The following is a 23,000-nucleotide window of genomic DNA, read 5'->3' as shown; positions in this document are numbered from 1 at the left end:
TAATTAAATTAATTAAACATGTATTTCAATCAAATCAGCATAGTTTAAATTTTTATATTTCATAAATCGACCAAAGGAAGAGACCTTTTAAGCACATGATAAATTGGGTTTTTGGCTGTGATGAAAATAACATGACAAACCAAATGGTGGGGCTCGTGGATATATTCTCTCTTTGGTATTATTACTCGTAAATCCCATTTGAATCACTCCAAAATATCTATGTAAGTGTAACGTCTTGTTCACATAAGTAAGGTAAGAATGGATGTCCTTTAACCTAGCTAGCTAGTGGTCAAAGGTTAAAATGTTTTTACAAAATCTAGATACCATGACGTTCTCTATAAAAGGCGAGGGTTATACTCTTTAAGGCATTAAAAACTTAAGACATGCCAGTCCAAATAAGCTCATCGATCCCTTTAGTGGTCGAAAAAAAACTCACCCAAATGGTGAAACCCTCAGAACGCATACCTCCTCAAACTCTTTCTCTTTCAACACTTGACAATGATCCAGACAATGAGGTCATTTACAAGACTATTTACGTTTTCAAAGAAAAGAAAGCTCTTGACGATGTTGTCGACCGGCCGGAATCTTTGCTTAAGGAGGCTTTATCCGATCTTCTTGTGTGTTATTATCCACTCTCAGGGATTTTGAAGAGGTCGGAAAGTGATAGAAAGCTTCAATTGACCTGTGGGGGCGATGAAGGCGGTGTGGCATTCACGGTGGCAACTACAAATGTGGAACTGTCTTCCTTGAATTATTTAGATAACATTGACTCAGATACGGCCTTGAAGTTCTTGCCTCATGAGCTCCAAGTGGAGGATGGTTATCGACCTTTTGCTTTGCAGGTACACAACGCTTTGATGTTTCATTATATAAGTACGAAATTAAGTTACATGTCATGTTTCAACCTTAAAACTTCGGCTCATAAGACCAACACTATTAACTTCAGTTTAATAGTACTAATAAACGATTACTGTTGTGAAAATAACAATGATAATGATCACAGGTGACCAAATTTAGGTGTGGAGGATTCACCTTAGGGATAGCGATATCGCATGCAATGTGTGATGGATATGGACTAGGTCATACCATGTGTGCCTTGGCGGAGTTGGTTGGCGGGAAAAAGAAGCTGAGGGTGACGCCCGTTTGGGAAAGAGAAAGACTCGTGGGAAAGCCTAGAGAAGACGATCAACCTCCCTTTGTTCCTGTCTACACGGCAGTTTCGCCCTACTTACCTACCGATGATTGGGTAATATTGTTAGATTGGGTTCAAGTTAATTGATAAACAGACCAGAAACCCAAGTACACGGGTTTTTCATGTTTGTGAGGATTTTTTTCTGATATTTTCTTTTTCTTTTTCTCACAAATTATAAATTTAGTAGAAAAAAACAAAATACAAGATACTCGTCAGAATCACACGATTTTTCAATATATTAATATAAGAAATCAGTACTACATACTTATACAAAAAATTGGTAAATTAAGTTGCTAAAAATATAATTATTTTGGATAAAACTGTTTATCAAAATTAGTTTTTGTGAAAAAATAAACCAGATACTTTAGTTTATTTTTAGGCTTTTAGCTACTTTTTATCTAACAGATTTTTTTTGTTCCATGTTTATAATTGTAATCAGGTAACTGAAAAAATAAATATTAGAGCGGAGAGCATAAGAAGGTTGAAAGAAGCTACAATGCGAGAATACGACTTCTCTAGCGAGGCACCAACTACTTTTGAAGTTATAGGTGCTTATTTGTGGAAATCAAGAGTTAAAGCTCTGAGTTTAAATCAAGATGGTGTCACAGTGTTAGGTTTACCTGTAGGAATTCGAAAAGTCGTGGATCCGCCTTTACCCGATGGATACTATGGGAATGCATATATTGATATGTATGTTTCATTAACCACAAGAGAAGTGGGAGAATTTATAATCTCAGACATCGTGAAGCTCATAAAAAAGGTGAAGAAAAAAGCTCACGATAAAGATTATCTTCAAGAAGAGCTTTCAAACACTGAAGATATCATTAAGATGAATTTAACGAATAAAGAAAAAAAAGATGGGTTGTTTTTTTTGACGGATTTGAGGAATGTTGGGATTTTTGGATCTATGGATTTTGGATGGAATGAACCGGTGAATATCGTCCAAGTGGTCCCGCCGGAAACAGCAATGACAATTGGTATGTTCATGAGACCGTCAAAATTGGAACCAGCGATGGTTGGAGGAGTTCAAATTATGATCACGTTGCCAAAAGCTGCAATGATTAAGTTCAAGGAAGAGATTAATGCTCTTGCTAAAAAGTAACTAGTCTTTATTTTGTATGTGGTAATCTGAATAATAAAAAATCAATGAATAATAATATGTTTCAATAAAACTCTAGTGTTCTAATGTTGTTGCTATGCATAATTGAGTTTTTTTTTCCAATGAAGAATTTAATAAATTTTGATGAAAAAAATATTAGAACAAACTACTAATAAAAGAAAAGTCTAATTCCAAGCCCTGACAATGTGTTTGAACAATCGGACAGAGAACGTAAGGGTAAAATAATTGAGCAAAGCGTATAAGGCCAATGTCCAACTGAATACAATAAAACCTAAGCTAATAATCCTTCAATTTGCCTACAAACAGAGTTTGATTTAAAGGCAGAATACTAGTATCCAATATAAACAAACATTTTGCCTACAAACAGAGTTTGATTTAAAAGCAGAGTAGTTATCCGATAATTCTTAGACATAGATTCAGAACAAGTATTCTCTGTAGTAATCCGTCAAACAACTGTAACAAGCAGCTATATAAAAACAAAACAAAAACCTATCCAGTTCAGCTTGTGCATTTGCAAACTAAGAACCAAGTTACAATTTGTGGAATAAATCCACCGCGCCATTTAGAACTATCAATTGCATATATACGCCCGGATTTTCCCCTAGTAAATTTTAATTAAAATAAAATAAATAACCAAATTTGGATGTGGGGGATTCATGTTAGGGACGGCCATGTCACATGCAATTAGCGATTATATTATGTGTGCCTTAACGGAGTTAGCAACTATGGTCACCCCCATCTTGTCGAAAATAATTGTGACGACGATATAAAAAGTCCACGGACCTTTAACTGCGATGTGTGCCAGTTTTGTGATTTCCAGAAATCATGCCTGCACTTAACGTCAAGAACGGTGATGACGGGCAGTTCAACGAATGGGCTCGAACCCTTGTATCAATGCAAGAAAACATCCAGGCAATGATTACGCAATCAATCCATACCTTGGCTGAAACAGTTTTGACCAATCAATTTCCACAACAAAAACTGGAATATGAGAGTTCAGAGAAGAGTCGTGACAATCCTTTTGCTCGTGAGAGAGAGCAATACCCCAGATGTCGCGAGGGCCGTGATCAAGGTGTTCGGGACCGGGAAGTGCGTTGTCAGGAGAATACTTGTTCATGTATATATATTTTATAATTTTATGTATATATATTTTATAATAATTGTGACGACGAAATATTTCTTAATATATAAAATTATAAAATATATACATATTTTAATGGAAATACATAATATATTCTATCTTAGTATGACTACAATATTATAGTTTACTCACATATATCTATCCCCACTCACAACTTTTGAAGTCATAAGTGCTTATTTATGGAAATCAAGAGTCAACGCTCTAGATAAAGATGGAGTCACGGTTTTGGGTTTCGCCACAGGAATCCGAAACGTTGTGGATCCACCTTTGTCTGATGGATACTACGGCAATGCATACATTGGTATGAATGTGTCGCTAACCGTTAGAGAAGTAAATGAATTTGGGGTCTAAGACATCGTAAAACTCATAAAAGAAACGAAGAAGAAAGCTCGTAGTAAAACATACCTCCAAAAAGAGCTTGCAAACATTGAAAATATCATTAAAATGGATTTAAAGATCAGAGGAAAGAAAGATGGGTTATATTTATTGACAGATGTGAGGAACAGGCCCGGCTCTAGACATGTGCGAGGGGTGAAGCAGCACCGGGTCTATCCAATTTTTTGTCTTTTTTCCTTTATAAAATAGGGTCCAAAACTTTTTTTTTTTTTAAACATGGGAAAAAGGCCTTTTTCCAGTTCAGGGACCTCAATAAAATTGAGCCGGGCCTGGTGAGGAATATTGGAATTTTTAGACCAATGGATTTCGGGTAGAATGAACCGGTGAATATTGTCCCAGTCGTTCCCCCGGAAACAGCTAAACCAATTAATATGGTCATGCGACCATCAAGATTGGATCAGGCGATGGTTGGAGGGGTTCAAATTATGACTACATTTCCCAGAGATGCAATCGTTAAATTAAGTGTTCAAGAAAGCGGTCTAGGCGGCCGTCTAGGCGCTAGGCGCTCAGCAGACGCCTAAATGACCGCCTTAACCGAATATTTGATTTTTGAATATATATATTTAAATTATTAAGTTTTATATCTGTATACGTAATTATAAACATTTATATATTGTTAATATAACTTAAATAAATATATTTTTCTTACTTTTGTTCATAATTTATAATTTTTTTATATTTTTAACATATATCTTTACATAATTTTATATATATAATATTTTATAGTGTAAACATTTAAACCGTCTAAAAACCGTCTAACCCCGATTAAGCGTTCTAGACGCTAGGCGCTGGGTTACCGACCAAATACCGCCTAGCGCTTTCTTGAACACTGGTTAAGTTCAAGGAAGAGATCAATGCTCTAGACTAAAGTGTGCTTAGTCTTTCTTTTGTATGTGGTGCTTTTCATGATAAGATCAATAATTAATAATAACATCTTTCAAATAATCCTCTAGAGTACATCTATTTTTTTTTTTAAGAGACAATTAATTTTTATTTATTTTTAAAACTCATGTAAAACAAGCATAATTATAAGTGAGACATAATGAGTAAAAGTCCTTACGGCTGAATGAAAGTGAAACCACAAAGCCAAGAACCTTTGATGATTGTACTAGGCGGAAGAATGTGCCGATTTACCCAACGATCTAAGCCCGCAAATTTTGTCTCGTAAGAATAATTGAATCTCCTTGACTGTAACATGTGCCAATGTGCCGGTTTTTTTTTTTTTTTTTTAAAACATGTGCCGGTTTTGAAACAGAAGAATATAGCCTTAAATTGCGCTCTTTCCACACACTGTAAACAACAACTGCTTGGAGAATTAGCTTACTCATTGACATAAGTTTGTAGTTGCGAGTCGCAGACCGAACCCACGTCCCTATGTTGTCAAGCGAAGGAGGGGAAAGCATTGGATTATTAATTGAAAAAAGATTGCCATACCTCTCTGTTGAATTAAGACAACCAAATAAAATCTGATGCACAAAGTAAGAAATCTGATGGAACATTCATCCACCAACTACGTAACCGGTCTGGTGCTCGGTCTCTCATAACAATACAAAATGTGAAAGCATTGTTTTTGAAATTTCTCCCTAAATCAAAAAGAGCTGAACCTGTCAACATTTGGAGGAGAAGGATGAAGAGATAATAAGGTTCTGGAAGTTTAGAAAGTCTCTCGTTCTCCATAAGAAAACATTAGGATCCTGAGATAAGGTGTTAAGACCCCCGCTGAGAAGACCTTCTCGAAACAGATGGGTGATCGGATGTATTCCACGAGGTAACAACCAGCAACCATCCTCACCTGTCCTGCAGTAGCCATAATAGAAATTCCTGTGGGTCAAGGTCCATCTAGTGTTGTTGTAGTCCTTGTTCATTTTTATTTTTGTACATATCTGATAAGTTAATTATAAAAAAGTGAAAATACCCAAATTTGACAATCTATTTTATTATTAGTAGGACACAAGTTTTATGTAGAAAGATTAAAAACCCACCAAATTTTTGTTTCAACTTTAAAAAAGCAACAAAAACAAAAAAAAACAAAAAAATATGTATAAAAATATGATTTTAAAATAGAATGACTAAAAATATTTACTTTTGTTATTTTGATTGAAAACCATTACTTTAAAAATTTTATTAAAAAATCTATAAAATTAATTTTTAAAGTTATAGTTAAATGAGGATATTTTAGACTTTTGTAAATTTGAGACCCGTATAAACTCTTATTTCAAACTCATCCAGAATATCTAGTTTTATTTGGATGAGTTTTATTTTGCATCCAATTATTACATCTACACGCATTGCTTAATTTGAGAAAAACGAACAAGAATTGATAACTACATATTTAGATACTGCTTCTAGATGATGAAATGAACACCCCCTGATACTATTTTCTTTTGTCTCTCCCAGCCGCTGCTACCACCTAAACATGATACGAGTTACGTACGTTTGCTTTTACCACTCAAATAAAGATGAAGATATACTCGCCGTGCGGACAACAATGACATTTAATTACTATGTCAAACCGTTTCCATTTCCTTAATTTATTGGCCATGCTTCGCGAACAACAAAGATAACTTAGCATATAAACAAAAGTGTTGGTTGTAACTTGTTACAACATTTAAGGTTAAACGTGGCCAACATGATGCCAAACCTATTTGTTTATAAAGGACAAGAGTGTTCATAAAATTATTCACACAGAAATTAGAACGTGTCGATCCCTTTAATGGTCGAGAAAAAGCTCACCGAGATGGTGAAACCCTCAAAACACATACCTCTACAAACTCTTTCCCTTTCAACACTTGACAATGATCCTTATAATGAGGTCATTTACAAGGCATGCTACGTTTTCAAAGCCAAGAACGTTGTTGATGATGAGGCTGACCTGCCGGAATCTTTTCTTAAGAAGGCTTTGTCCGATCTTCTTGTGTATTATTATCCACTTTCAGGGATTTTGAAGCGGCAGGATAATGACCGGAAGCTTCAGTTGAGCTGTGGTGGCGACGAAGGTGGTGTGCCGTTCACGGTGGCTACTGAAAATGTGGAGCTCACTTCTTTGAATAATCTGGAGAACATTGACTCAGATACGGCCTTAAAGTTCCTGCCTGAACTTCACGTGGAGAATTATGGTTATCGACCTTTTGCTTTGCAGGTACACAAGCCATTCTTGTTTTTAGGTATGTTCAAAATCCATATTTTGGTTTATAAATTATAATGTAATAGAAATGGTTTGATACGAATTTATTTTCGGTTGGAATTTGGGTCGTTATTATCAAATTTATCCTTGACTTTAAATAAAATTATAAAAACTAAGTTTTTCTATCGAATTTGTTATTTACTCAGATTGAATTACTTAGGATTCGCTTTTTCAAATATAAACAAAAATTATCCGCTTAAACCGTATAAAAATATATAATTTCATTTTTAGATGAGTTTTTTTGTGTACGGCTTGGGTTGTGTTGGGTAGCTTGTTATCCCTTAGGCTTATACGGGTTTAACATCTTGTTATATATATAATCAAGGACGGATTACATCCATTGAAACTTTACAAGTAAATAGAACAAATTAACTTCTTATTTTATGTATCTTTCATCGAGTTATAATTTGGAGGAAAAAAAACAAAAAAGTAATACGTAATCCTCTTTAATTAATATAATCCTTCCGGTCATGCATGAAATCTGCAAACTCCGCATATTTTTTGCCCAGTTATGTCTTGTCTATTAAAATTCGTGCATGTGACTTGTAGTTTATTAGGCATAGGATATATATCAATCTTATATCTCCTATATTCTCGTAGATACGACACTATCGTATAGCTAGGCAACTCGTTGTATATAAATACCTTATGCACATATTGAATATAACAAGACATTACATTCGTATATCAACATATTTCATGGTATCAGAACATTAAGCTTCTATGACCTATTTTTTTCTTACTCCTGCCACCACCACCATTGTTCTTTAACAACAGCCGTCGCTACTAAATTTTTTTTTTCATACGCTTCTACCGCCGTTGTTCGTTAACAACTGCCGTCGTTGCAACTCTTTCTGTTTTATCTTTTAAACATCTCCTATGGCGACCCCTCCACAAACACAAGTTGTTGCGGCACCACCGCCTTCACCATATCATCTCAGTTCCTCTGACAACCCAGGAGCTTTGATATCTTCTATAATTCTACAAGAAGACAATTACTCTGAATGGGCCACTGAGTTACGCAACTCCTTGCAAGCAAAACATAAGCTGGGTTTTGTTGATGGATCTGTTCTAAAACCTACCGCTGAACCCAATCTGAGCTTATGGCGTGCCGCAAACTCTATGATCGTGGGTTGGATTCGAACATCTATTGATCCGAAACTTCGATCCACCGTCTCCATCATCGATGAAGCTTCTACTCTGTGGGAAACTCTCTGTTCCCGCTTCTCCGTTAGCAACGGTGTTCGTAAACAAGTTCTTAAAGACGAGATAGCTGGCTGTAAACAGAACGGTCAGTCCGTTTTGGAATACTATGGTCGTTTGTCAAAGTTATGGGAGGAGCTGCAGAACTATAAAACTGGTTGTGCGTGTACGTGTGCTGCTGCTCCGGGTATTGCTCAAGAACGAGAAGAGGACCGAATCCATCAGTTCCTGTTTGGTTTAGATCTTCCTCGTTTCAGCAACATCCGATCAACCATTACTGGTGAAGACCCCAAGCCCCCGCTTACTTAAGTCTACTCTCGGGTTATTCGGGAAGAGAAAAACCTCAATGTTGTGCAATCCAAGGAATTGGCCACAACAGAGGCGATTGGTTTCACCGCCAAAACAGAGGTTCCTGCTCATGCTGTTGCTGTTTCGGGGCCTTGCTTTCGTGATCGCTCTTCTCTCTCGTGTACACATTGTCGACGTCAAGGCCATGAAGCATCCAAGTGTTTTCAAATTCATGGTTTTCCTGACTGGTATTTTGACAACAATGGTGGTACTCGACCAGATAACAGAGCCATCTCCAATCGTCCTGTTCAGCGAGGAGGACGACCAACTAGGGGCATTGGTCATGGTCGATGTCGGGCCAACAATGCTCGGGTCGGTTCTCCTATTCAAAGTGGTAACAATCAGATAACGCAACTCATCAACTTGCTTAAGGCCCAGCGTTCAAACACTTCTTCCGAAAAATTGTCAGGTAAAACTCATTTGTCTGATGTTATTTTAGATACAGGCGCCTCTCATCACATGACAGGTGATATGTCTATTTTGGTGGATGTCTTTGACATCATTCCATCACCTGTTACGAAACATGATGGTCACCCATCACGAGCTACCAAATGTGGCTCATTACCGTTGAGCTCGTCTTATTTGCTCACAAATGTTTTGTTTGTTCCTGATTTCAACTGCACCTTGATATCAGTTTCCAAACTTCTCAAGCAAACTGGCGCCATTGGAATATTTACTGACACTCTTTGTTTCTTACAAGACCGTTTTTCGAGGACTTTGATTGGAACGGGTGAAGAACGTGAGGGTGTGTACTATTTTACGGGAGTGTTGGCTGCTCGGTCTCACAAGGCATCAACGACTTCCGCAGCGTCTAGTGTATTGTGGCATCGTAGGCTTGGACATCCTTCCCCTGGTGTTTTAGTTTCTTTAACCGAGTGTGTTGATTCTCCTAGGAACTTTGAGGATTTAAAACGTTGTGACATTTGTTTTCGTGCTAAGCAAACAAGAGATGTTTTTCATGAAAGTAATAATAAAGCAACAGATTGTTTTTCACTTATTCATGCTGATGTTTGGGGTCCTTATCATACTCCTTCTACAACCGGTGCTACGCATTTTCTGACATTAGTTGATGATCACTCAAGATCTGTGTGGACGTACCTCATGTCCGCTAAATCAGAAGTTCCACAGCTGATTCAAAATTTTTGTGCTATGTCGGAACGTCAATTTGGCAAACCGGTCAAGTCTTTTTGTACTGACAACGGAACTGAGTTTATGTGTCTCTCTTCCTATTTTCAAGAACATGGCATCATTCATCAAACATCATGTGTTGATACACCGCAACAGAATGGATGGGTCGAACGCAAACACCGCCATATTCTCAACGTTGCTTGTGCTTGTCTTTTTCAAAGTTCTCTGCCGGTTAAGTTCTGGGGAGAAAGTATTCTCACAGCTACTCATTTGATAAACCGCACACCGTCTTCGGTATTACAAAACAAGACTCCTTATGAAGTCTTATTTGGCCATCATCCGTCGTAGGATATGATTCGCACATTTGGCTGCTTGTGTTATGCTCATCATCGGTCTTGAGACAAAGATAAGTTTGGTCCTTGTAGTCGGAAATGCGTCTTCCTTGGCTATCCGTATGGCAAGAAGGGATGGCGTTTGTTCGATCTTGACACAAAGAAAGTTTTTATCAGCTGTGATGTCCGGTTTCAGGAGGAAATTTTTCTGTTTCTCCACCATTTGTCGTCTCCGCCTTCTTCTCCGTCTCCACAACCCGTCGTGGTTGATGATAACTGGGAGTCCTCACCCTTATTGCCATCGGTGGTTACACCACCTATACCTCTTCAAGAGGACTCTCCGATTGTAGCTCCTCCATTAACCCCCGTTGTGACACCCGTCTCTTCTTCGGATTCCCCTGCCACGACTAGCTCCAACTCACCTTCCTCATCTCCAGTTCCTATTCCTGTTACGGACCTATCAGAGGATGAGTCACTGTCAACACCTGGTTTACCAGAATTGTTGGGAAAAGGACACCGCAAGAAGTTTCCATCAGTTTTGCTTAAAGATTTTGTCATCCCTCCTGTACACTCCTCTCACGTTCTCGCTCCTACCGAATCATTGTCCTCCTCTACGGTCTCTGGTAAGAAACTTTATCCCATCTCACAGTATTTGTCTAATGAAGGTTTCTCCGCAAACCATATTGCTTTCATGGCAGCAATTTTGGACAGCAACCAACCTCGTCATTTTAAAGATGCGGTTATCATTAAAGAGTGGTGTGATGCGATGCGCAAAGAAATAGAGGCACTTGAGGCTAATCATACGTGGGATGTCACTGATTTGCCACCGCGGAAGAAAGCTATTAACAGCAAATGGGTGTACAAATTGAAGTTTCACTCTGATGGTTCTCTTGAACGCCATAAAGCATGTCTTGTGGCCATGGGTAATCATCAAAAATAAGGGGTTGATTTCAAGGAAACCTTTGCTCTGGTTGCAAAGATGACAATCGTACGTTTTCTTCTTGGTGTGGTCGCTGCCAAGAATTGGGAGGTCCATCAAATGGACGTTCATAATGCCTTTCTTCATGGGGATCTTGAGGAAAAAGTTTACATGAAGCTACCACCGGGGTTTAAATCTAGTGATCCTAATAGGTGTGTCGCCTTCGTAAGTCGTTGTATGGTCTCAAGCAGTCGCCACGCTGTTGGTTCTCCAAGCTGTCCACTGCACTTTGTAACTTGGGTTTTAAACAAAGCTACCAGGATTACTCTTTGTTTACATTGATTCGCGGAGATGTTATTCTGCATATTTTTGTTTATGTTGATGACTTTTTTCTTGCTGGGAATGATCTTACGGTTCTTAACAAGTTCAAGGAGCAGCTCAACAATTGTTTTCACATGAAGGATCTTGGCAAGCTAAAGTATTTTTTGGGTCTTGAGGTTTCTCGTGGCAAAGATGGGTTCTGTTTGTCTCAACGGAAGTATGCACTGGACATTATTCACGAGGCTGGCATGTTAGGAGTAAAACCGGTACCAACTTCAATGGAACTCAATCATAAACTCGGTTCGGTGAAGGGTCCGGAATATGCGAATCCCGACCAATATCGTCGTTTAGTAGGGCGTTTTATCTACTTGACCATCACTCGCCCGGATTTGAGTTATGTCGAGCACATTCTTTCCCAATTTATGAAGGCTCCCCTCGTTGCGCATTGGAAGGCTGCTCTCCGGCTTGTTGCTTATCTCAAAGGATCTCCTTCTCAAGGCATTTTTCTACGGTCCGACAGTTCACTCACTCTCACCGCTTAATGTGATGCCGATCATTCTGCGTGCCCTCGCACTCGTCGGTCACTTTCGGCTTACGTCATATATCTCGGTGACTCGCCCATCTCTTGGCGGACTAAGAAACAGGATACGGTGTCTAGTTCGTCGGCCGAGGCTGAATATCATGCCATGGCTTACACTCTCAAGGAGGTCAAATGGTTGAAAGGCTTGATGGAGGACCTTGGAGTAGAACATTCACACCCGATTCCCTTCTACTGCGACAGTGAGGCGGCCATTCACATTGCAGCGAACCCGGTGTTCCACGAACGGACAAAACATATTGAGCGGGATTGTCATCAGGTTCGTGATGCAGTTCAAGCAAAGCTGATCACTACTGAGCACATTTCAACTAAGGATCAAGTGGCTGATCTTCTTACCAAGTCGTTGCCAACACCTATTTTTCAAAATTTACTGTCCACGCTGGGTGTCCGGGATTTCGTCCCACCAACGTGAGAGGGGGTATTAGGCTTAGGATATATATCAATCTTATATCTCCTATATTCTCGTAGATACGACACTATCGTATAGCTAGGCAACTCGTTGTATATAAATACCTTATGCACATATTGAATACAACAAGACATTACATTCGTATATCAACATATTTCATAGTTGTAGGGTAAACATTTTTTTTCTTTTCCAAACAGTTTCTCAAGAACAACGTAAATTTAGACGCATGTAAATGACACACAGCTTGTGGCAGGTGGCCAAACTTTTCTCACATCAATTTCAGATGTACTAATAATAAAATAAAATAAAATAAAATAGTAACCTGGTTGATTACGACAGGTAACCAAATTTGGATGTGGAGGATTCGTGTTAGGGATGGCCATGACACATGCAATGTGCGATGGATATGGAGAAGGTCATATCATGTGTGCCTTAACCGAGTTAGCTGTGACGCCGGTCTGGGAAAGAGAAAGAGTTGTGGGGAAGCCGGAAGACGATGATCAACCTCCGTTTCTTCCCGGTGGCGACACGGCAGCTTCACCCTACTTACCAACGGATGATTGGGTATGAGTGTGCACAAAACAAGATCCGATCCTCACGTCGTCTATTTCCCACATACTTTATGTTTTTGGATATAAGGTAGTATTTTAATTATATCCTTGTTTATAAATGTTTTAAGGTAACTGAGAAAATAAATATTAGAGCTGATAGCATAAGAAGATTGAAAGAAGCTACATTGAAGGAGTACGGATTCTCTAATGAGGTTCTCACTACTTTCGAAGTTATAGGAGCTTATTTGTGGAAGTCAAGAGTTAAAGCTCTCAATTTGGATCGAGATGGAGTCACTGTTTTGGGTTTATCAGTAGGAATCCGCGACGTTGTGGATCCACCTTTGCCCGATGGATACTACGGTAATGCATATATCGATATGTACGTGCCATTAACTGCAAGAGAAGTGGAAGAATCTCCGATCTCATAAAAGAGGCCAAGAGAAAGGCTCACGATAAAGATTATCTCCAAGAAGAGCTTGCAAACACTGAGAAAATCATTAAGATGAATTTAACGATCAAAGGAAAAAAAGATGGGTTGTTTTATTTGACGGTGAATATGGTCCCAGTAGTCCCATCGGAGACAGCTAGGATGGTTAATATGTTCATGCGACCATCTAGGTTGGAACCGGATATGGTCGGAGGACTTCAGATTGTGGTTTCATTGCCAAGAATTGCAATGGTTAAGTTCAAGGAAGAGATGAAAGCTTTAGAGTAAAGCTTGTTTTGCAACAATATTAATTCACGTTATACATAATTAGCTAATTAGAATGAATGATGAAACTTACGTCAGCATGATTTGGAAAAATCAAGAATTTAAGTCTTTTTTTATTAATAACATATAATATATAAGTTTGAGCAAGTTAGGCCCCCTTCATCTCCTTCTTTGTAGCGCAGTCCCTCGAGATCAGTTCCCATATTAGCCCTAGCCCTTTGGTTTCTCATAGCATAACGCAACATTCAGTTGTTCGAACAAAGTATATATATCATCCCTAGCTAATTCACCTCAAATATGGAATTCTCTTCCATAGATCCTAGCTAGGAAGAACGCTCCAACACAAACACATCACCGTCAGTCACACAAAAAGACTTTGCTTCATCCCAGAAATCTGAGATGATGTCCGCTTAATTAGCTATAGAAAATAATAACATGTTTACTTTTTGCCTCTTCATCTGAGGCTCTCCCAATATATCTCATTATTTACAGATTATTCTAATTTTGTCGTTGTGATAGATGGATAAGTTCCGTACGCTCGTTCAAAAGTCCTATTTGAGACAGAATTTTAAATGAAAAAAAAAACAAGTGTAAAGATATTTTAGATTATACAAGGTTTTTAAAATATGATATATACGATATTATCAAACACATCATTTTAGAAATCCTATTATCACAAAATTAAAGTATATAATATATGAATGAGCCCTTGAGACTCAAGGCTTGAGTAGTTTTATACGAAAACGAAACCCTCGTCTTGAGTTGCTCAGACATGCGCCTAATTTAAAGTGTTATACACTTAATTTATTTGTGATTTTGGTTATCACAAAAATTCACCCAAGTTTATAAAGGTAAGCACACTTAAGGTTCTCAAAATAGGGTTTTAACCAAACTAATATTAATATTTTAATATAATTAAATTAGTTATATATATTAACACAAGGATTATTTTCAAAAGTATTCTTTTTTCTATGTCACTTTTCAAATATACCATTTCATGTTGTCAATTTTTAAAAATATTTCTTTTAAATATACAAAATAACTAAATTCTAAATACTAAACTCTACCCCTTAAAACTATATCCTAAATGTAAAATAGAGAACTCTGTAACACCTATATTCAAAAAAAAGTAGAAGAACCGACCAATTTATGTAAAATCATTAAATTAACCGGTTTGGTTTAAGTTCATCCAATTTAGAACCAGTTTTGGAAAGCCCTAAGTGATGTTTTTATAATGGTTTAAAAATAAACACTTTCATATTGGAGATAGATACTCTCTATTTCAAATACAACAAGCACCTCAACGACGTTAGAGAAATCAGTGATGATCTTGAGTTCAGAGCATGTGAACAAACTTCTACCGTATCTCGTTTAGCTCACAAAACCAGAAGTACATTATTTTGTAATCTTAAAAACCGGTCTTTTTCAGGCTGGGATTAAGCTTTGAATCACGGTGCAACCATCAACCGAAGACGTTACTTTGCCGGATGTTCCCAAACAGAAGAATAGGCTCTCACATATTAACCGCTGCAACAGGTGGTGGTTATGCATTTTCAGACCTCATCACTAAGCATTCGGATCAATTAACTACTCAACCATGGAGTTTAAGGGTTTTATTTGGTGAATTTAAGAGGTTTTGGTTTTTTTTTTGTGGTCCTTTGCATTGTTTCGTTTAAATTTTATCATATATATTCTTTCTTAAATTTTCGACGTTTCTATTTAGTTTGATCATGAGAATGCCCATAAAGTCATAAACATGATGATGTTCCACATGACATGACATGACACATATCCATGTGTTAGATTCTGAGCAGCAACGGGGAGTCTTGTAAACAAGGGACACACATCTATTATTATTGACTTGGGGGCGTTCGGAGTTACTTTAAAAATTGAAAATATTAAAAGTAAATAAAATTGGGATTTATTTAAAAAAAAGTGGATAAACAAGTTGTTACTGTATAAATTAGTTTATTTAAAAAAAAAAAATTAAAGGTTTTGTAGCAATACATGATAAGATTATCTAATATTGTATTTTAGATATTTTAGTATCTCTGGTAGCAAAAGTTGGGTAGCATCACACAAAGTTGAAATGAGTTTTCCCCAAAAAGAAAGTGTATAAGGCCCATATTGAGCCCAATAGATTAAAATCGTTCCCACTCACAGAACCAACGAAGAAGAAGAAGAAGAAGAAGAAGAAGTAGCAAAACCTTCCCTAAAACCCTAAGAAACTCTGATGCATTCATCGAATCCAAGCTCTCGTATTTTTCTAAACCCATGTAAATCAACGCTAACCCAATACCCAATCTTCAATTTCCCCAAATTCTCTCCAAGAAAACTCGCCAAGTCTCTGAGAACTTCCATTGATTACAAGCAAGACGAACAAGTCTCGAAAGAGGAACTCCTAGTTCCGAGTAACGCAACTCGTCGTCTTCCAATCACAATCAAAACCTCTGGCAAAGTTTCTAGGTACTTCATCAAAGGTGATTCCTTGGAGTTACTGCTATGTGTTGATGAAGAAGATGGTGTTGGTGACGATGACCGCCTCGACGATGGGTTCTTGAAATTGATAAGACTTTCTTCTTCAGCTGCAAAAGATTTTTTCATACCGAAACAAGTCAGTGAGAATTATATAAGTTATGTGAAATGGAAATTTTTGCACAGAGTTTTCAGCTCTGCTTTGCAAGTTCTTGCCACTCAGGTAACTTATTGACATATACTTCTACTAGACTTTGAATTTGGTGTACTTGAGTCATGTGTTGCTGCAGGCCATGTTTAGAGCCATAGGGATTGGACAATCTCGGTCACTTGCTTCATCTGCTGCTTTTAATTGGATATTGAAAGATGGGCTTGGACGGTTAAGTAGATGTATATACACTGCTTGTCTTGCTTCTGCTTTTGATACTAATTTGAAGGTATATATTAACTTTTTTGGAGTTTATCTTCAACAAATTGTAGTTCTTGAACCTTTTGTTACTTATACTCATTTTTTTTTTTGTCAAAGAGAGTTCGGTTCTCGACGTCTGTACTCTTTAGTCTCAGCATTGGAGTTGAGTTAATGACTCCAGTTTTCCCAAACTACTTCCTTTTGCTAGCTTCTATTGCCAACGTTGCTAAACAGATTAGCCTGTCATGCTACTTAGCAACCGGTGTAAGGTTTCATATTATTGACTTTTTAAGTGTTTTTATGTTTAGTGTTTTTGTTTTGACAACCGATCCTATCGATATGTGCAGTCAGCTGTACATCGAAGCTTTGCTGTAGCGGATAACCTCGGTGAAGTCTCTGCAAAGGCGCAGGTTTCTTTTAGGAAACCTACTTGATATCATTTGGTATCACATAATATATGCCCTGATTTAATTTGTGACGTTTCAGATTCAAACCGTGTGTTTTGATAACCTTGGTCTCTTACTGGCGGTTCTTCTAAATATGCTATTCCAAAACAACCAAAGGTTAGATGATTCTAGTAAAGTTTGGGTTATTTCATTAGTGAGATCATTTTAGAATGTACTGACTTGCTAATGTGCTAGATTGCAGGCAAGTCTACCTTTTGTTTTATATCCAATTTTCTCCACGTTTGATCTCCTTGGTATTTATCAAGGGCTCAAGCATATCAATCTGCAAACATTAACCAAGGTAGCTTTTATAACATTGTTGATCAGACAAATAATGGAGAATTTTCCGGGTTATAATTTTAATTTTTCCTTTTCTTATCAGAATAGGCTTGAAATAATTCTGGAAAGATGGATTGAATTCAGGCAAGTACCTTCCCCTGCCGAAGTGGGTGAAGAGGAAGGAATTGATCTTTTTGGCAGCAGAGGTGAAAAACAAAAAAAAACCTTTATAGACTCTTAAGGCCATTGACTTTTTAGATGGTGTAGCTATCTATCACTGATAAATAAGCTGTGTCGTTCATATGTTAATTGTATTTTTGTAGGTAGCAAAAGGGTTTGGCCCATCAGAATTGGATGCTTAGATCCAAAGGCTCAGATTCCGGCACAATCAATGATGGCAATGCAATCACTGTGCAGTGATGATGGCTACTTCATAACCATGGAACTTTCCTCTCAAGGTTTCAGAAGAATACCAAAAGTAAGTTTTTATCTATGCTAACTTATACTTATAGGTTCTCAGATCCCATGATTCTCTAGTTTGATCTTGCCATTTGTAAAATGTTTAGCTTGGAATGGTCATTTGTCTGCGTAAAGGAGCCAACAGTGTGGACATTATCACGAGTTTGTTACAGGCAAGGACTTTACTAAGTTTTAGTCAATTTTAATATAAGCTCATTATACTACTTGAACTGATAACATGTTTTGATTGGTATCTTCAGACATGTTACATACGTAAATCCCTTGGAAACAATAGAATCACGAGAAGAGACACATCTTCAGACTTGACGGTGCAAGATTGGTCCTTACTCACCGGAGAGAGTAAGCTTGCTGCACGAGATGATTTTATCACACTGAACAAACAAATGCAAGAACAAGGTTGGATTGTGAAGAACGTCTTGATGAGTGCAGAAGAACAAGTTAGATACATTTTCGACAAAACTCAACTGTAACATAATAAAAATCAGTTAAATTGTAACTGTTTATAGTACACAGAGATCTGTCTGTAAATTGAAGCGTGAGTACTTTGCTAAAACTCTACGTGGCAATCTATACACAAGAAAGTAGTTACCATTTACATTAAGACTCTTTTGTTGAACGTGAAAACATCAATTTGAGAAGGAACTTGGCTCAGTGCTGTACATAGAGTAATCACTCAAGCAGATGTTTGTTCTCTCCTCGCTCCATTTCAGAATCTCCATAGCAAACTTGAGCGATGAATCAACACTGTTCGGGTCCAAACTCTTGCTCGAAGAAACAAACAGCTTTTTCCCAGTCAAGGAAGAGTAAAACCGCTTGAACTGAACCGCCATGTAATGAAACGCAAGCTGGCCCAAAGTGGGGTTACCGTTGTTGGAACCACGGTGACGACTGACCACGGGATTGAAGTCTTGGAACCACTCGCAGCGTGATAAAGGAACTCGTTCCAATTTTTCTTCCAAGAGATCGTACTTGTTGAGTATCAAGAGGAAGTCCATGTGCTCAAAGATGGGATGAGTGATTATGCTTTCAAAGAGTTTTTTAGTGAGTAGCATCTTGTTGGTTCCATCTTCTGAACACTGGTCGTAGTCACTCATGGAAACAACAAACACAACCATCCCAACATCTTCAAACATATCAATCCACTTGCAGTTTTCACCGAGGCCTCTCGAGGGTACTCTTATTAACTGGTACCTGAAAAAAACACAATAAAATGTCTTCAAACTGACTTGAATGTTACAAACACACAAAAAGGGAATCAGATAATACTTACCTGAGCAAAGAATCATTGTGATCGGACGGATCAAGATTCTCTTCAGATGCAGTCTGTGGAAATGAGAAATCGAGACAAGCTAGACCACTGGACGAAGTGACTCCTTCAGCATATAATATATCCAAATCCGATGGCTCGTAGTCTGGTGTCAATACGTCAATAGCCTGAAGAAGTCAAAACAGCTACTTAGAAAACTAATAAACTCATAGTTTCACTTCCCAGTAACCAAATACCCAACAGGAAATTTGAGTGCAAAAGAAATAGTGAAAAACAAATTTACCCGTTCCAAAAAGTAACTAGCGACACTGGGAAGGAGTCCTAGCTCACTTCTTCGCTTGTATGTAGCTTGGATCGCTGCATCCCTCCATAACTCTTCAACCAGTGGGGCATACTCACGAGAAGCTGCAGGGAAAATGACCCCAAGATTTCCAGCAGCCATAGTCTTCAATAGCCAATCAGAAAATGCTTTAAGCCTTGGGCCAATGGAGTACACAGTTTTGTTGTTGCTTTTAGCATCTCCTGCTCATAACATAGACCAAGTTTAGACTCAAATGGGTTACATATATAAATTCATGATTGTCCATAACAAATTTCAGATCCTGCTACTAAGCAAAAAGTAGGAGTGTGAAATCTATTCACCTTCATCCGCAGCAGCAGGAATATCTTCAATGACACCCTGCTTCATATTCCGGACAGCAAGAGCTTCTTCTTCAAACCGCTCACGGCCCTCAAGAAGCATACCGAGATAACCATACACATTGGTCTGGATAATCACCTTTATATTTTCACGCTCATCTTCCAAGAATGGTACGTCCTTATATAGGATCTTTGCCTGAGCGATAAAGTCATTCAGTTATATTGTAGATTTTGGGGCATAGGCTAATAAGCAGTGCGACATATAACAAATACATATCATACCTGCTTGAATATCGTGCTAGTTCCAGAACCTCTGTTTCCAACCAACAGAATTTTTTGCAAAGTCCTATGCTCAAGATGGTCCAGAATGCTTCTGCTATTTGCGCTATGAAGTTGTTCCCCAGAAGCATTCGCATTAGATTTGGATGGAACAGGAAGTGACAATACAGCACAAAGTAACTTCGTGCCAGCCTGAAAAGCAGCACGAGTTTGTCACCTTCAATCAAAGAGGAATACGCAAATTCAAGACCGAATGGAATATAAATTTTACGCAAAACAACGAACCTTGCCCCATATGTATCCCTTGGTATTCTTCTGTCCTTCTTCTTGATACGATCCATCCTCGTTAACCCAAAAATGAGGGTTACCCGCACACTGAACTCCTGCCAACTGTAATACAGAAGAAATAATCAAGTTAAATCATCAACGACATCCAAAATCTCTTTCAATCAAGAATCATACACTTCAAAAATGTTTAAACCTGCAGCATTCGTAGCTCTACTTTGGTAATCTCGCGGCCGTTAATGAAAACTTGAGTGTTTCCGTTGCTAGCTTCCGGACTAATAGGACCTCCAACATTCAGATGAGGACTAATTATCTGATAAGGCTTCTCTCCTTCCTGTAGAATCCCAACATAATACATATAAACGTTTTTGACACAGTCTAAGACACAAAACTCATAAAAAGACAGTAAATATTATTATGATTCACCTTTCCCCAGAGTCCAGACACTTTATCATACCAATAGTCACCAGGTTTCAGCTTCTTAGGAGGATTAGAGCAAGTCTGAAGTGTAACCAGCTCTTCAGGGTAAAGAGGCTGTCCATTAACAAGCACATACTCAGCTGGTAACTGATTAGCTTCACAAAACCTCTCAGTCTTCATAATCTGTTTAACTTCCAAATCATTAAGCAGCCTCTTAAGCATCCTAGAACATTTCCCTAAATTCCCTCGCTTCGACTCATCAATAGGAAACCCGATACAAGTAACGCATTTCCTACCTTCAGGCATAGAACCCATAGCTCGAAGCACGCAGCTGCTACAATACTTTGCATCACAAACAAGACAAACTTCCTTCTCAGTAAACCGGCTTCCTTTAAAACACCGATAACAAGAACCTTTCTTCCCTTTGGTTTGAGGCTGTTTCTTAACAGGGATAACACGAACCCGCTTCTGGTTATTATTACTAGAATCCTCTTCCTCAAATCCATCATCATCAGAAGCAATACCTAAGAAAGTAACAACTGGTTGCTTCTTACCAGTTTCACTAACACAATCCCCAGTAACACGAGAAGAAGGATAATCCATACTCATAACCGAATCATTAGATTCCCAATCAGGTACCACCAAAGCATTCGACGATTCGTTCAAATCTAAGCTCTCTTTCACTGAACTACTAACCCTAGACCTCAACAACTCACCAGAGCTGCTACTCAGTCCACCTTCTTCTTCCTCTTCAACCACAGAAGTAGGAGAAACGGTGACGGAATCAGAAACCAATCCAAGCTCACTAGATCCACCACAGTTATCTATGATAACAGAGGTAGGAGAAACCGAATCTCTAAGAAAATTCTTGCTGTTGTTATTATTATTATCAAGAGGCAAAATCGGTTGAATCACAGGGAAAGACATGTCGTCGGAGATACAAACCGGAGAAACAACGGCGGCGACGGGGATTTTCTCGACGTTAATTGGAACAGCGCAAGGTATGTTGTATGATAATGGTGGACCATCGTATTCTTCAGCGAATATACAACAATCATCAACTACTACTTCTTTCGTCATCTTCTTCTTCTTCAATGGCATTTTTTCAACCCTTAGGGATTTTGCTTCAGAAATAAGCAAATTGTATTGGTAAGAAAAACAAAACAAAAAAAAATCAAAGAAGAATCATTTTTTTTTTTTTAGGGTTCCTTGTTGAGCTTCTTCACACAAGTGGGAGAAAGAAAGAAAGAAAGAAAGAAAGAGAGAGAGAGAAGAAAAGTGTGATTGAGAAAAAGATGAAGAAACCACTACTACTACAGTACTACTACTCAGCTGGAATCTTGTGCGATAATTTTTTTTTTTTTTTTTTTTTTAATTTTGCTTTTTGGAATTTTATTTTTAAGATCGAGGGAAGGGGTTAAAAAAAAAAGGCGTGGGACCCAGTTTAAGAGACAAAACCGAAATTGTCTTATTCGACGTCGTTACGAGATCGGAATTTGAGCTGTCTGATCACGTGGGATCCATGAACAGTAATTTTTATTTAAAAAAAAATAAACTTTTTCCCTTTTTTTTCTTTGATTCGTTGCGAAATTTACGGTATAATTTTTTCCCCTTTTTAGGATATTTGTTATTTTTTTTTTAGTTTTACTTCTATTTATTGGGCTTTGGTAAATCTTCAGATTTGAGATTTTTGTAAGCCCATTAACTAATTATCAAGTTACCCCTTGGCCCATTACTTAGCTACGGGGACGTTCTCTCTCGCTAGTTAGCGGGAACACTTTTTTTTTGGAATTGAAACTTCGATAGGGCCTGTTCATTCTGTTGATTGCAAGTGTGCAAACTACAGTGGATGTAAGAGCTGTAAAAAAAAAACGACAACAAAGGACATTAATAAAGTGACGCTAAAAAAACATGGAGTTGATGCGTAATATACGGTAATATCGACGGAGGAGTCGTCACAATAACCACCGATTATAAAATCATTAATACACGTATCATCTCCAAAACTATCAGCCACTGACTTTTTGAAAAATTGTGTTGTCCGTTCAGTTTTTCCTTCTTTAGTTTCAACTGCAGTCGTTAGGATAGCGATCAACAAAAGAACATGGCCTATATATGTTGGATTGTTGATGATTATATGATAACGGTGATTAACCACTTGAGAGTGACTGAGTGAATCAAGTTAGGTTCATGCGGGTGTTTCATTGACAATTCATTTTTCTCTTCTCGGGCACCTTTCTAAGTTTGTCTTCTATTGACAAAGGTTTTTGATAGTCTTTAATGTTCAAGATAGAATGAGACAATATGAATGGACGGAGAAATTGGTTTGACGAGAGGAAAACTGATGTTGATTTTCTAGGTTCAATTGAGAAGTGATCAGAAGTCCATGGCAAGATTAAGAGAGTGAGAAATCGGATTTTCGGAATCTAGTAAGAGCTCTATGGTAGACGGGGATCATATCGGATCA

The 23,000-nt window shown here is 37.9% G+C and overlaps 3 protein-coding genes and 1 pseudogene across 5 annotated transcripts; 3 read left to right on the top strand and 1 right to left on the bottom strand.

The window, feature by feature from the left end:
• The first annotated feature begins 367 nt into the window (after positions 1 to 367).
• Positions 368 to 2,379, top strand: LOC104704989 (spermidine sinapoyl-CoA acyltransferase-like). Its single transcript, XM_010420982.2, has 3 exons — positions 368 to 842; positions 1,004 to 1,246; positions 1,632 to 2,379. The coding sequence occupies exons 1-3, from the start codon at positions 384 to 386 to the stop codon at positions 2,292 to 2,294; spliced, it is 1,365 nt and encodes a 454-aa protein (XP_010419284.2). The 5' UTR covers positions 368 to 383; the 3' UTR covers positions 2,295 to 2,379.
• A 758-nt stretch (positions 2,380 to 3,137) lies between these two features.
• Positions 3,138 to 13,634, top strand: LOC109125705 (spermidine sinapoyl-CoA acyltransferase-like; annotated as a pseudogene). Its single transcript, XR_015562016.1, has 5 exons — positions 3,138 to 3,429; positions 3,617 to 3,783; positions 6,545 to 6,988; positions 12,631 to 12,855; positions 12,971 to 13,634. The product of XR_015562016.1 is annotated as a spermidine sinapoyl-CoA acyltransferase-like (transcript).
• Positions 13,635 to 15,688: 2,054 nt separating this feature from the next.
• Positions 15,689 to 18,244, top strand: LOC104702875 (protein root UVB sensitive 4). 2 transcript variants are annotated; one of them, XM_010418795.3, is made up of 10 exons: positions 15,689 to 16,252; positions 16,320 to 16,466; positions 16,556 to 16,702; positions 16,786 to 16,848; positions 16,925 to 17,001; positions 17,080 to 17,185; positions 17,267 to 17,369; positions 17,487 to 17,641; positions 17,730 to 17,795; positions 17,883 to 18,244. In XM_010418795.3, exons 1-10 carry the CDS (start codon positions 15,788 to 15,790, stop codon positions 18,111 to 18,113), a joined length of 1,560 nt encoding a protein of 519 aa, XP_010417097.2. In that variant the 5' UTR covers positions 15,689 to 15,787; the 3' UTR covers positions 18,114 to 18,244. The 2 variants fall into 2 exon arrangements, 1 of the variants encoding a protein (XP_010417097.2); XR_015562471.1 differs by having other exon boundaries at positions 15,708 to 16,252; positions 17,272 to 17,369.
• On the bottom strand, positions 18,091 to 21,952 carry LOC104702876 (extra-large guanine nucleotide-binding protein 1). The gene is made up of 8 exons (XM_010418796.3): positions 20,540 to 21,952; positions 20,310 to 20,447; positions 20,114 to 20,218; positions 19,832 to 20,020; positions 19,553 to 19,745; positions 19,194 to 19,432; positions 18,914 to 19,077; positions 18,091 to 18,834 (listed from the first exon to the last, which is right to left on the bottom strand). Exons 1-8 carry the CDS (start codon positions 21,632 to 21,634, stop codon positions 18,270 to 18,272), a joined length of 2,688 nt encoding a protein of 895 aa, XP_010417098.2. The 5' UTR covers positions 21,635 to 21,952; the 3' UTR covers positions 18,091 to 18,269.
• Between the last annotated feature and the right edge of the window lie 1,048 nt (positions 21,953 to 23,000).

Source organism: Camelina sativa, chromosome 7 (genome assembly GCF_030686135.1).
Source record: "Camelina sativa cultivar CO46 ecotype springtype chromosome 7, ASM3068613v1".
NCBI classification, from domain to species: domain Eukaryota; kingdom Viridiplantae; phylum Streptophyta; class Magnoliopsida; order Brassicales; family Brassicaceae; genus Camelina; species Camelina sativa.
This window is presented reverse-complemented; position numbering and strand designations above follow the sequence as displayed.